The 15,140-nt window shown below is 46.8% G+C and overlaps 1 protein-coding gene across 1 annotated transcript in view; it reads left to right on the top strand.

Annotated features, from left to right (window-relative positions):
- The window catches only part of LOC144785334 (uncharacterized), a 148,558-nt gene that overhangs the window by 56,124 nt on the left and 77,294 nt on the right, over positions 1-15,140 (top strand). The window contains exons 38-39 of the mRNA XM_078664298.1: positions 10,725-10,859; positions 12,071-12,080. Coding sequence (XP_078520424.1) covers positions 10,725-10,859; positions 12,071-12,080 — 145 coding nt within the window. The remainder of the gene's footprint in view (positions 1-10,724; positions 10,860-12,070; positions 12,081-15,140) is intronic.

Below are 15,140 nucleotides of genomic sequence, written 5' to 3'. Positions count from 1 at the left end.
TCCTGTATACCGCAATCCAATTGATTGTTACATGGATCGTGAAAATAAGGTTTGTTAACAACAGACCAGAATTTGGCACTATTCTTTAGCACATCAATGGAGGTTAATTCTTCCCAGGCTGCTGCCCTAATTTCTCGTCTTCTAGCTTCCACAACACTTTTGTAAGCTTTCCTTAAAGAAGCCACAAGGGACCTGTCAACAGGTTTACATTTCAGGGCAGTCCTTAATTTTTGATTAGCTAGTGAACAATTGTGATCAAACCAACCAACCCCCCGGGGTCCTTTGCTTTGCCTGGACGTTTAAGATCCGCAGCTACCTGAGTACAAATTGTTAGATAAGCATCTAAAACCTCCTTATCCCCTGCTTCGGGGTCCATACATGTGTGCAACTCCATGCCTTTGTTGATTGAAAGATTGTTTAAGAAATCTTCAGGAACAACCCTGCCCCATCTGATCCTTCGAGCCTGATCTATCAGGCGAATATCATACTTATCGACCCTATTTTGGCATTTCTCAGGTATTTTAACTAGGTCTATAACGCTGAGGGTCACTGGGTTATGGTCGCTAAAATGTGACCAGGCCACAGAGTATCCGCTAATTTTATTCCCCAGCGTAAGGCTAATAAAGATATAATCAATGGTAGAGCAACTACCTCTACCTTTGAAAGTAGGTATCTCCTCATCTTCCCTTTGCGGGAGCATCAAGCCATGATCAGCCAGAATTTTTTCGAGTAGATCTCCTTGTGCAGAGTGCTCAAAATGAGTATCACCCTGCTCAGGGGGGCCTAACTGGTCTAATGACAAACATTTATCTGGACACCCATGAATGTTAAAATCTCCCAGAAGAATGATCGAACAATGGTTATCATTGACCTCCTTATAGTCTGCCAAAAAAAGGTTAAGGATAGCCACATGGTCAGTCATAGTGACTCTGTCATAAGAATTATAAAAATTTACGATTAAAATATTACAAGCCCCTTTACAAGCAATTTGAACTGCCAAACAATAAGGAGAACCTGTTGCTATCTGAGTATGAATCCCGGGGATAGTTGCCGCAATTAATGTAACCAGCCCCCCCTTCGCCCTCCCCATGGGTGATACCACCGCAGGAAGAAAATGCGTGGACTAGCCGTCTAGGCTGAGGATGTTCCCTATATCCCAGGTTTCTTGTAACCCAATGATATCTGCTGTCCCTATAGATTCTCTCCAGATTGGGTCATCTACTTTATTTCTTAAACCTGCGATGTTCCAGGTTACGAGTTTTATGTTTATACTCCTAGGTAGAATGGCCAGCCTGTCTGATGTACAGTTTATACCTGTTAGAGGATCACAAACGTGAGCTAATTTCGGGATATAAGGTACAGATTCCTCAACCATCTCCATGGGGTCCGGGTTCGCTTGGTTGGCTGTTACATGATGAAAGATAAGGGTTTAATTTCCATTTGCTATCGCTTTCTCCCCCACTTGTCAATCTATCCAACCCAGATCAGACAGTGCATCAAAACGATTGATAATAGGGACATTAAAAAGATTTCCTGCTTGATGAATGTTATGAGGATTGTTTTGGGGGTAACCTCTAAGCGTAGTAAATACTGCCGGAGTGTTAACACAATGCCTTCTTTGAGCGTAATTTCTCCCCTGGAATGGATTGAAAAAACTCCCACTGCCAGCCATAGCAGGGGCCAATGGATAAAAATACCTTAGGTGAAAAGACAAGATGCCACCAAAATTATCCTGATTCGATAAACCACTAATGAACTGTACTACGTGTGGGTTTCTAAAGTTCACTATGATGCAGTCTCCCTCTAGATCCTTTGCATTATGGCCCACACAGCTTGCTCTCCTAACGTTAATAATTTCCCCATGTAGATCTGGTCTAAGGGGCCCATTTTTTGTCAACCAAAACATCACCTTGTTTTTTAATTCATGATAGGTTTCCGCCCAATCATTTTGCCACTCTGGGACCCCGGCTAATACAATCACAAAGGGAAAAGACTCCCGTGGCAGATCAACTCTATTTTTGTTGCTCCGGCTATTTAACGCCGCCGGTTTTACTTGATCTGCCATGGTGTCTATTTTCACTGGCCCCTTGTGGGTACTCTGGCTATTGTTAACAGCTACGCTGCCTTTAAGCGCTTGATTTGCTAACTGGGGGGTCTTACTTTTGGTCATATTCCCACCTTGTTTGGAAGAAGCACTGTCCCCTTTAGACAACTTCTCTTTGGAAGGAGGCTTCTGGATGTTTTTAGGGGGGTTAGGTAGGATAGGTGCACTAATCAGCGAGTATTTTACTTCCGCCAATATCTTGAGCATATCTGAGTCGGCCAGAGTAACCTTATGAAGGGCTTCTAGCTGGGTACCTGTCCTTCTCAAACGCTCTACAAGTGGAAGGATAAGAGACTTAACCAGATGTTCAATTTTATCTAACGAGCTAACTATGTCCACTGTATCACTAGGTGCATTGTCAATTATTTCAAGAATAGAGCTGTTTTGTGTATGGCCAGGTGTCTCCCCCTGTGTAGAGGTGTTGTTGTTGTCTTCGTAAACGTTTGCCCTATGTTTGGGTGAAGTAGCTTTCGTCCTCTTAATGTGCCCCCCTTTCTGTCCATTACCACTGCGTTTACGCTTTAATGCGGACACCGGCGTGCTTTCTGAGGATTTATGAGCAACTAAAAGTTCATTTCTCTGCTCAATGCTTTTTCTGGCCCCGATCTCAATACTCGGGTAGGCCATAAAAGAAACCAAACTAGTGTCCAGCCCGCTTATATCAGAGGTGATCGAATGCTCCCTGATTGTCTCGGTTATAAGGGCACTCTGAGTCTGGGCTTGAGCTGGGGACGTCGCTAATGCTATATTCCCTAACGAAGATCTTTTTTGAAACACGTGGTCAAGAGATAGTCGGCGAACCGTTAAATCAATCTCCTTTTCCAGAGCCGAAGCGGCCATGGTGATGTAAGCATCTATGGGACCAATAATTCCCCCTCCGCCTCCCTTATTACCAGATTTGGTACCTTTAGGTTTTTTAGATGCCATACTCTTATGTTGAAATTCAACCTTAAAGAGACAGTTGTCAACAATTATTAATCATACACCTTAGACTTTACCAGTTAATGCATAGGGCCCACTACGATAATGTAAAAATAGAAAGAAAAAAAAAGCAAAGGGGGTGGCCCAGTCCAGACTCTTGCTGTCTCTGACGGGCTCAGGCGGGCCCGGGCTTAGGCCGGCGCACTCCCGCGCAGCGGCAGCCTATGACCAAGAAATAGTACGTTTGGCGTGCTGTGGGCGTGTCGGGCAGGGAGCGCAGACCAGGTGTACATGGTCAAGCAGGGACTCCTGGGAGAGCGAGTCCCTGCAGCGCTTCTCTACCTGCCTGTTAGTTCGCTGGGCTCACGCAAACAAACAGCTCCTCCGGTCCGCTTAAGGCGCTAGTCCCGGTAATTTCGGCGAGCAGTTGCTGAAGGTCTCCTCCTCCACTCGAGCACTTCACTTGGGCAAACAGACGGCAAGAGTATCCCACTGGAAGGTTGCAAAGAAGGGATTTTAATACTGCAGTGGGCTGTGGGCGTGTCGGGCAGGGAGATCAGACCAGGTGTACACGGTCAAGCAGGGACTCCTGGGAGAGCGAGTCCATGCAGCGCTTCTCTACCTGCCTGTTAGTTCGCTGGGCTCGCGCAAACACACAGCTCCTCTAGTCCACTTAAGGCGCTAGTCCCGGTAATTTCGGCGAGCAGTTGCTGAAGGTCTCCTCCTCCACTCGAGCACTTCACTTGGGCAAACAGACGGCAAGAGTATCCCACTGGTAGGTTGAAAAGAAGGGATTTTAATACTGCAGTGGGCTGTGGGCGTGTCGGGCAGGGAGCGCAGACCAGGTGTACACGGTCAAGCAGGGACTCCTGGGAGAGCGAGTCCCTGCAGCACTTCTCTACCTGCCTGTTAGTTCGCTGGGCTCACACAAACACACAGCTCCTCCAGTCCGCTTAAGGCGCTAGTCCCGGTAATTTCGGCGAGCAGTTGCTGAAGGTCTCCTCCTCCACTCGAGCACTTCACTTGGGCAAACAGACGGCAAGAGTATCAGGCAGGCACTGGACCTCCATGGATTCACAAGGTGGCTCTTCTATGAAGGGAGAGTGGCAACCCTCCTGGAACTGACTGCGTCGGTGGTCCTGACATGGAGGCGCACAACACAAAGGCTGGTATAGGCAGGTTGATTGACACTGGAGTCGCCGCTGCAGGATTTAGATGCATTGGCAGAGGTCGAAGGTTGTCGGTCTTTCGGCGCTGGCATATGATTAGCATCTCAAAAGTGGGTGATCTTTGAGGAGGCGAGGGAAGGCTGATGCTCGGGGACTTGCAAAGCCAGTATGATATACCAATGGGGGGACAGTTTTAAAGATATATACAGATTAGGTCCATCTTGACATGGCTGAACCCCTGCCCTCAGGATCTGGCACACAAGAGCCCATTGGAGTATTGGGCACTGGCTGCCCTGCTCTGTAGACATGCTATTTCACAGCTGTATTCCACACTCCTTAGCAATAGCCAGGCCTTGTTACAGAGGCTGCCAGAGAGATGGGAGGGGGACTTGGGTAGAATGGAGGATGATGATTGGGGGACGGCCTGTAAATACCTTGAAGAGGTTGCCATCTGGGGGCAATCCGGCTCATTCAGTTAAAGCTGCTGCACCAGGCATACTTTATATGTACAAGCCAGCACTTTATAGGGAGATGCGACTCAGACCACTGCCTGAGGGGCTTTGGGGGAACCCTGCTCCATGCACTTTTGGGGTGCCTGTGAGTAAGGGCCTTCGGGGAGGGGGTTCAACACAGACTCTCGGGTGCTGGGGAACAGGACCGGACTGGCTGTAGTGGGCACCAGGCGTTTCCCCAGTGAGCCATCAGGATGGGGCCGGTTTTGAGTCCCTGGGGGGCCACTTTTGATATCGGTGGTCGGCAATATCGGCCCCTGTCACAAAGTTGGCCGAAACCGGCCCTTGAAAACAGCTCAGCTGCACCCCCCTCCCTCCAAGGGGGGGGGGGGGCAGCTGAGCAGTTTGCCAGGGCCTGTTTCGGTTCCCAGTCCTGCCCTGTTGGGGAAGGTCCTGAAGCTCACTCCTTGATTGATCTCCCTGGGCATCTGGGGAGAGGTGATCATCGATAGGTACACATTTTCACTCTGCAATGTTGCACTGGTGGTGGCAAGGAGGGATGTAATAAGATATTGAGGTTGTACACAGATTACAACATTGAGAGACTGGGAATCCAATCTGGAGGGGTCCAGCCAGGCAGAGGAGCCGATATACTGTGCCGGGGGTTGCCCCGGAAGTTCACAAAAATATGGGACTGTTGGTCAGGGCCTGACTGGCTACCGGGCATTTTGGCATTCTGCCGAGCTGGGGGCTGATATCACTGCGGTGAGGGCTAATTTCGTAGATGGAGAACTGCGTGTGCTTCGAAATCTTTTGCACACGCAGGTCCCTGTAATATCGTGATGCATTCTAGTAGTTCGGAGTGGGCGGAGCTAGGGGGCCAGAGGAAGAGGAGGAGCGGAGACAGGAAAGGGGCAGTTAGAGTAGGGACTGGGACGAGTGAGGAGTATCTGAATAAAGCTCCTTAAATACAAAGGTAGCGTGTGTGGTTATTCTAAGCAGGACACTACAGCTGGCGACGAGGGTGGGATTAGGTGACCTGCCATCCCTGAAGAACCCAAAAAAAATGTCCCTGTACTGGGCAGCACGAGAAACGTGGTCGCCGTCGCGACATGTGTGCCCCCGAGGATCGCCGCCTAAAGACTATGGCCAGCGGTAATTGCCCCAGCTCCGCGATTCATCGATCGCGTGGAGCCCTGCCTGACGAGCGCCGTCGAGCGCCAAAGACGACTGAAGATGAGCGCTACGTCGCGCCACAATCGGGAGCTCACCCCGGATGCGTGAGACTTGGCACGCGGCCGCTGAGCGAGATCGCGACGGAAGAAAGTAAGTCGGGAGCCCACCCCGATCTTACCTGGATGCTGCAGCAACGCAGGAAAGTGAGAAATCGTAAAGAAGCCCCACCGCATCTAAGACCGGCCGCCGGTGAGTTCTGGGGAAAGAATCAGCCTTGAGAGAATGAGTGGAGATAAAGTCTCGTGTGAGTTGGGAGTTCAGTGACGGCGGCCATCTTGGAGTCAGGCAACTATCAGGACATCCCCTATGTGTGGATTGCAAGCGGCCATTTTAAGGTCAGGCAGTGTCAGTCTTTAAGGAATAAACATTGATACATGCAAAACAAGCATTGGCAAAGACATGTGGCACGCAAACAAGCATTGATGCATGCAAAACAAGCACTGGCAAAAACAACAAGCAAACAAACTAGCATTGGCAAAGACCAAACAAGCATAGGCAAAGCCCAAACAAGCATTGGCGAAGACCAAACAAGCATTGGCGAAGACAATAGACAAGCAAACAAGCATTGGTAAATGCAAAACAAGCATTGGCAAAAGCAAGCAGCAAGCGAACAAGCATTGTCAAAGACCAAACAAGCATTGGCGAAGACCAAACAAGCATTGGCAAAGACAAGCAATAAGCAAACAAGCAGTGGTAAATGCAGAACAAGCAGTGGCAAAAGCAAGCAGCAAGCGAACAAGTGTTGGCAAAGACCAAACAAACATTGACAAAGACAAGCACATTCTAATAGAAGTGGTGCAAGAAAACAAGCACTGGCCGATATAAGAAGTGTGATGAAACGAGCCTAAGCAGATGCAAGAAACGTAATCAAACCAACATAAGCAAACACAAGAGGTGTAAGAGACCAAACACAAGCTAATGCAAGAGACAGATAAAGACGACGGTGAGCACAAACAGAAGAGGGCAGTCCTGCAGAAGACCCCGCAGAGGGCAGAACTGCAGAAGACAGAGGGCAGTCCTGCAGAAGACCTCGAAGAGGGCAGAACTACAGAAGACCTGAAGAGGGCAATCCTGCAGAAGACCCCGAAGAAGGCAGAATTGCTGAAGACCCCGAAGAGGGCAGAACTGCAGAAGACAGTAGCAGCAACAAGCGAAGATCGCACTGAATGTAAACAAGCACAAGTCTAAGCAACATGAAGTGAAAGGAGCAAAGGGCCATTAAACATAGCAAACACTGGAAAGTGCAAGGGATGTACTGAAAACAAGCCCAAGCCCGCACAACCTTCAAATGTGACAAACACGAGCAAATGCAAATCCAGGACGCCGCAAGCACGAGCCAATACAAACCCGAACATACCAAGCACGGACGAATACCAGTCCCGAATGTAACGAGCACAAGCAAAGGCAAATACCAAAGTAAATTTCAGCACCACGTGAAGACAAATAATTAAAAGTAGAAGAAGCTAAGAAAATAAATGATCCAGAAGCAGGAGTAAACAAATAACAAAGAAGTCTTCTCTCATCAACTAAGTGACTGGATAACTTGCACTAGTTTGATACGAAACGCAAGAACAAGATGTCATCGTTGGCACATATCTTTGCGGAAGCGCCACCGACCACCTGCAGTTAGCACGAAACACCAAAGAAAGCGGGAATTCGATGAGCTACGAGTCACCCGGGAGTGGCGAATCTTACCACAATCAGAGGAAACGGCCAAACAAAGGCTCTCGCCCGAGGGGGGTCGGCAAAAGAAGACAGGAAGCAAAGTGAACAGTCCTGTGACATTAACATACTAGCACATTCCATCATCATGTCGGCAAGAAAAGAAACACACAATTCCAATCCCTGTGTTGAAGTACCACCCCCAGTGACACAGACTGACATTCATAGTTTGGGTCCCAAATGGAATCGGTGGCTGGAATCACTGGACGATTTCCTTGACGCAATCGGTGAACGAAGAGATGGAAAATGTATGACACTACTCCTCCAGCTGGTGGGCCATGAGGCCCGACGCTTAATCAGAACATTCTCTGACAGGGACACAGAGACCTATGAAAGACTCCAAGAGAAGCTACGTGCCTATTTCAACGCACAGGCAGACATGGATCATGATCGCATTGCCTTCAACACAGCACGGCAGGAACCAGGAGAACCATTGCCAAACTTCATCCCCCGGTTGCAAAGTCTGGTACAATGCTGCCATTTCAACACATTTACAAATGAGGAAGCAGTTCGGCTCTGGATAATCGAAGGCTGCTCAAATTCTAACACGAAGCGCAAGATCCTTCGAGGGCGGTGGTCGCTAAAGGAAATAATCAGAAAGGCCGAAGTTGGAGTGCGGGTCAAAGCAAGAGACATATCAAAAGAATTGCACCCGAATGCAAGACACAAAGATACCAGGAAAGAGACATCCCTCATGTCTGGGAACAAAACCCAAGAAACAAACAAAACCAGAAAGAGGGAGGGTGAAGGCAAACCAGAGATAAGACAGCGGGATAGACAAAGAGACATGGAATACTCCGAGTCAATAATACAAAAGACCGGGACAATCCAGGATTGTGATAGTCTCACTGATACAACCTCAAGGAGTCATGGCACAAACTATTCTGAAGAGGATGAAGCGTCAAGTGGGACAGATCGCACCCATGGACAAGATGGCAGTCTGCCCAACAAGCGGGCAAGGAAAACAAACTACAGAAGATGGGAACAACATGTCAACACCGGAAATCGGCACCCGAGCATCCCGCTATTCGTCAAATTCTGTAGACGCGTCTGATGAAGCATCAAGCAGTAGAACACATCACACCCATAGCACAGATGTCAGTGCACAAAGCAAGCGGGAAGAAGAAGCCAACCGCACGAGATGGACTGATCCACTCAGACACCGGAAAAGGGAAGACAAATGCATCCATGACATCGGAGATAACGAGGAAACTGAGAGGAGGTCATTACCATCATGTGAGAGAGGCGAATATGAAGCACCCTGGGATCAAACACAAGACATAAACATGTGGTTATCAAACAACCTCTCCAGTGAGGTGACATCGAAGCCACTTCGAGAAAGGTACCCAGAGAAATATCCCAAAGAAACTTCCGACTCTCGGAACAGCCCGTCACGGCCTACCTATTTCAGAAATTTACCATTCAGGACACACTCAAAGGAACGTTCTCAAAGGAAAACAACAAAAGACTCCTCCGATTCAGACAGCACGTCTGCTCGATCCCTCGAGTCGACCGAGTCATGGTCCCGACAACGGCCATGGCGTCAACCACCCGAACACACCATAGAACCAAGGGACATTTTTCTGATCAAGAGCAACATGTCTCACACCAATGTCTCTGAATACTCAATCACTTCACAAGACAACCTGTCATGTCAGTCACATGTATATCAAGACATAAATAATGCACCGTCACCCCTGATGAGGTCAGCGAGGCTGACTCAAAGGGCCTACAAAAGAAAAACAGATATAGTGGACATTACTCACCGGATGGAAAAGGACCAGCCGGTCAATCTGCAAGGAAAGCCAGACGTGTCAATAGAGACAGATCATCATCGGATGAGAGAGAAACATACATATGCCCAGATGTTCCAAGGGTTCACCAGTCCCAAACGCGAGCGGGAGTGGATGAGACAACCAGAGGCAGCAAATGAGTCCCCAAATCATACCAAGACGATCTCTTCAGATCGTACCTTACCGTCTGGCACCCATGACTCTGAACAGGAGAGCAGTGTTGCCCTCAACCGGACAAGACAAACAGAAGTAAAAGAACATGCGGGTGCTCGGAAGAGAACCAGAACAACATCCCCTCAGAAAAGAGTCGCAAAGAAAGACAGACTGCCGATGTAAAGCTGAGCCCTTCGCAGTCACCTCAGACACTGAAGGTGAGTGGATCACCCAGAAGCTGATTGAAAATCACCACGAATCTGAGCATACGCAGATCACATGAGACGTTAGGCAATTGCAGAGAAGCACTCTTGCAGTAAAGGATGCTCTCGTCAAGGTGACAGCAAGTCACACAACGGAAACGGAGATGCTTCTGCATAGCTCAAATGAACGACCCGCGGACCCGTGTGGCTGATCGAGGAACTAGAAATATGTTGGACGCTAAGTTCATTTTGTTAACAAGGGGGGAGATGTAATATTGTGATGCATTCTAGTAGTTGGGAGTGGGCGGAGCTAGGGGGCCAGAGGAAGAGGAGGAGCGGAGACAGGAAAGGGGCAGTTAGAGTAGGGACTGGGACGAGGGAGGAGTATCTGAATAAAGCTCCTTAAATACAAAGGTAGTGTCTGTGGTTATTCTAATCAGGACACTACAGTCCCCATCAACGAAATCAGCCCTCAGCTTGGCAGCATGACAAAAAGACCGGTAGCCAGTCCGGCCCTCCTGTTGGTCTGAGGCAGACTGGGAGTGATGGAGGAGATCCATGGGGGAGGAGAGTCCTTCGAATGACTGTGATTTATGTCTAGTTTGGAATAGTTCTTTCAGATGTGCTAATTTCCGGTTCAGATTAGGTGATGATTTTCTATTGGCTTAGAGTTGTAAAACAGCTTGCATCAGGGCCAAGTCTGTTTGCATTCCTATCACATGTGGTGTCAAAGAAAAGCGTCTGGGTTTATACCATTTGGATGAGTGGACCAGAATTCCCACCACCCATACACACCTTTTTTGTGCACCAACACAAATGTTAAAGGTGACCGGATATGAAGTATGTTAGGATGCGTTTTTACAACAGTAATAGTAAGCGATCCTGTTTACAATTGGCATTGACCAGCTAGGGTAGGTCTGCAAATTCATTACATGCAGGTGACTTTTATTTTGTTGTTTTCCTCCCATTAGGAGGAACAAGCCAATGCACATCTGACTCGATTCAGGAAAGTGCAACATGAACTTGAGGAAGCAGGGGAGAGGGCCGACATTGCTGAATCCCAAGTGAATAAACTCAGGACCAAGAGTCGTGACATTGGGAGCAAGGTAAGCTAAATCAAACAAACGTCATAATTAATATTACATTTTTAACTTTGCCAACATCATTTTCTGTACCAGCTTTGGAGCACTTTAACAAATTTGAAGTTGCAGTGGACGGATTAAAAATATTGAGATAGACTTACAGCAGAGGATGGGAACCAGCAGAGCCACTGCAGACTGGGAACTCAAGGAAGAGTTTAATTGTATTTAGCTTTTGTAATTAGGAGTTCAGGCAAAGCCATGGACAGGGTGGAATTTCAACAGATTGTAGCACTACTGGAGATGGTTAGCTCTGTGCCTTTTTTAAGCTTGCAGCAAGAGACTCTACGTAGAAAAACAGTTATGGATCTAGTTGTCAGCTTTTAGGACCTTGAGAAGAGTTTGTCTACTGAGTTGAACATTTGTGTATGGCGGAAATACTTGGAAATAATTCAAAGCAATTGTTATGTACAAAGTCAATGTAAGCTGGAGTTCAGAAGAGGTTGAAAGTTTGAATACATTGATCTGGATATCCAGAGGCGCGAAGGAATGGCCACCTAGATGGCACTCCAGAGGTCCAGGCAGGAAAGATCAGAGAATTGCAGCTCTACTTGGACTTCACAATTAAGGTGGTTTCAAAATGACTTTTTTAGATGGTATATCCCTTTTAGGTGTTTCTTTCTGCTGCTCCTTCACTTTCGCAGTGAATGGAATTCATATGTATGTGTAAATCATAACACAAAGTGTTCTACACATATAAAATAAGAAAATTCATTAGTGGCAGGTGAGGGAAAAGAAAATCACCTCGTTGTTACAAAACAATACTTTTGAACTATAAGACCTACGTTCTTAATCCCCATAAACACAAAAACAATTTTTTAGGAAAAATACAAACTTGTTCTTGACAGCGAACGACTTTAGCGAAACTCATGGATTGATATTGCTGTCATAATTACTAGATATATAAGGTTACCAATTCTAAAATGTCTGGACTACAAATCTGGCAAAAGTAATAGGTCACTTTTGACCAGTGTCCATTTTAGGAAAAGACAACACCGTCTGTGTGTTAATACTTCTTTCCATATGTTTTTCTGTTTCCTTGAAAGAATACTCTTATTTTTAGTAAAATTAATTGTTATTAAGTGCTTGCTTGATGCAGTCATTAAAAACGTATGTTGTATCAATATGCAAATATGCATTCCAATTAATGCTTTCATATAAATATGTATTTCTCCTAGAAAACCGAAGGTGAATAGTTGCTATACTTCGATCAACAAGTGAAGAATTACAAATTTGCAAAATGTGGATTTTTTGCTTCCTTGAACCTCTTTATTTATTTGTTGGTTTTCTTGTGTCAACCTGCACAACAATAAAAGTGTTACTGCATTACCAATTTGTCTGATCTCTGCATTACATATGGACTTTGATATTCAGGCTGGAGTGTCTGCAGTAGGTGTTTGTTAACATTTTATAGTTGTTTAATGATCCTTTTATTATCTTCTCTTTCATTGTGTGCTACGATGTGTCAGCTTCAGACCAAAAGTAACATACTACAAACAAGTAAATAAAAAGCAAAAATGAAAAGTAACACAGAAACAAGTTGCAGGGTGTCCACATGTATCATATAATGCAAATCTTAAATGGAAGCTTGTGTGGACATTCAGCAGCTGATGAGGGATACAATACTTAATGCCAACATTTCTGAGATAATGAGTAACTCCCCATTCAAATATAGCTTTGCTCTCAGTCTCCCTGAGATCTGGTGTCAAAGACATGTGATCATGGAGCTAAAACACAAGCGCTCAGAATCCTGGAGAATGAAAATTGTTCCTAACTCTCATGTAGGAAAGTTTCAATTCTATTAAGGACAGGGAGGCGAAGATTATGCTTAACACTCTTCGCTTTATTAAACAGCAGCCTTTTTTAAAAAGCACATTCTCTTTAAGCTTCATCTTAAAGCGAAGAACTAACAGTCCCATGAGTCCTTGGGAATGGAATAAGAAAAAACAGCCAATGAGGATCCAACAGTAGTCCATAGCCCTGGTCGATCAGAAACCACATGTCTTTGTTATAGTCCTCTCTCTGCTTTGATGCCCCTCTTTCTTCGCACAAGTCATGCCACAGTCACTTTCTCATTGGTCTGATTTAGAGCCATCCGAAACTGAGAACAAAAGAGACGGATCAGGGAGATTCAATGTCCTGAGCATTTCAAACAAAAACATGCAGGATAACGTCATTATGACTTTGCCAGATTACACAAACCATAAATTCATTTTAAAAGTATTACTTAAGACTTAGGGTGGGTCTTTCACTGGGTGAGGAAAAACTTCTCACCGGGTGGGATAATCCTCGCCTCCGTGTCCTTAATAGAATAGAAACTTTCCTACACGAGAGTTAGGAACAATTTTCATTCTATGTCAGGACCGGAGGTGAGGATTATGCTGGTTCAAAGCTTGCTCCTCACCACACGAGCCATATCCAGCACCTGCTTGAAGTAAAATCTCTTAAAAGTGGAGTCTGATGACCAATCTGCGGCATTCATAATGTCCTCCAACCTTGCCCCCAGGGAGAAAACCTTAGATGCCATTGCTCCCCTGGTAGAGTGGGCTCCAAACATAGTCATGTCGATGCCTGCCTCCTGCATGACCCATCTAGCCCATCTTGCAATCATGGGTGAGGAAACTGCCAAATGCGTTTTTTTTAATGCAATGAGTAAATGTCTTTCGCCAGGGAACGGAACTCCTCAGACATCAAGGCGTACTCTTTAAGACACTGGACTACGCAAAGCTTTGGCGAGTCAGGGAAGACTAGGTATTCTATAACCCTGGTATTAGATTTGGTTCTTCTAGACACTGTGAAAGACACCCCCGAAGGGGAAATTATTCTCCCTGTTATATCCAAGGCTTGTACGTCAGAAACTTTTCTGCAAGAGATTAAACACAGCAGCATCGCCAATTTGGCAGACAGCTCTTTGCAGGACAGGAGTCTGTTTGGTTGTCAAGAGAGAAACAGGTTGAGAACCCTGTTAAAACCCCAAAGCACTGAATATCTTGGCGATGGTGGTAACAACAGCCTAATTCCACGAAGGAGCCTACATACAAGGAAGTGCTCTCCCACTGGAACCCTGTCAACTGGGCTGTGTCTGGCGGATATTGCAGAATGAAGGTGCTTATGGATCGATAGGCCAAGCCTTCTGTTGCCAGTTCCTCCAAGAAATTCACTATCTGCACTACCTCGGCGACCAAGGGATCAAAACCCCGTCGCAGACACCAACGTGACCATCGGGTCCAAGCTTACCTGTACCTTTTGACCGTACTGTCTGCCCAAGCTGTGTCCAGGAGTTACTGAACCTGTTGCGAAAGACCTGGGACCGACCATCATCCCCTGTAATCCGCCATGCCATCGGGGTTAGGGTGCCCTCCAGGACTAACTGGTGGTGATCCCGTTCCGTATTGAGAAGTAGGTGAGGAATTCGGGGGAGTTGGATTAGCGAATCCCAGGAAAGTTCCAGTAGAACAGGAAACCACAGTTGAGCTCTCCAAATCGGGGTGACCAAAACCACTTCCGCTCATTGGCGTCTGATCTGGGTCGAGACGCGGGTGATCATGGCGAAAGGAGGATCGGCATAACCCTGTTCCCGGGCCAAATCCTGCAGAAAGGCATCCGTTGCAGCCGGCAGCGGATCTGGTCTCAAGAACCGGGGAAGCTGGTGGTCCAAGCGTGACACAAACAAATCCACTAAGAATGGACCCCATCTGCTCTGTAGGTGTGCAAATACCCCTGGGTCTAGCTTCCACAGGCTAGAGTCCTGCAAGTGGCCTGAGTGCCAGTCTACCACTTAGTTCGCCTGGCCCGAAAGGTATTCCGCTGTCACAGAAACATGATCCTCCAGGCAATACTGCCAAAAACTGGCTGCCAGGTCCGAGAGAACCTTGGAGCGCGTATCCCCAAGACGGTTGATGTATCTGACAGCCGACACATTGTCCATCTTGAGTAGGACACAAGACTGAGCTCTGTCCTTTGTCCAACATCAGACAGCAAAAGAGCCTGCTAGCAGCTACAAGCAGTTGATGTGTAATGATTGTTCTTGAGGAGACCATGACCCTCCTGTGGAAAAATCGTTTGCTGACCCCAATGCCAGACTGCAGAAGACATTTTTTTTCTTTCCAAAGCTTTCCAGTCTCATGGATTTCCTGTCGGGAGGTGTGGTAGTGAACATGCCACGGGAAGAGGAAACTTAACCACCAAGCGTTTTGGAGTACAGTGGGTTGTGAGGAAAACTGGGTCACCCGGTGGAGGGCAATAGTG

Source organism: Lissotriton helveticus, chromosome 10 (genome assembly GCF_964261635.1).
Source record: "Lissotriton helveticus chromosome 10, aLisHel1.1, whole genome shotgun sequence".
In the NCBI taxonomy this organism is placed as follows: Eukaryota; Metazoa; Chordata; class Amphibia; order Caudata; family Salamandridae; genus Lissotriton; species Lissotriton helveticus.
Note: the sequence above shows the minus strand (reverse complement) of the source record. Positions and strands in the feature narration are given on the sequence as shown.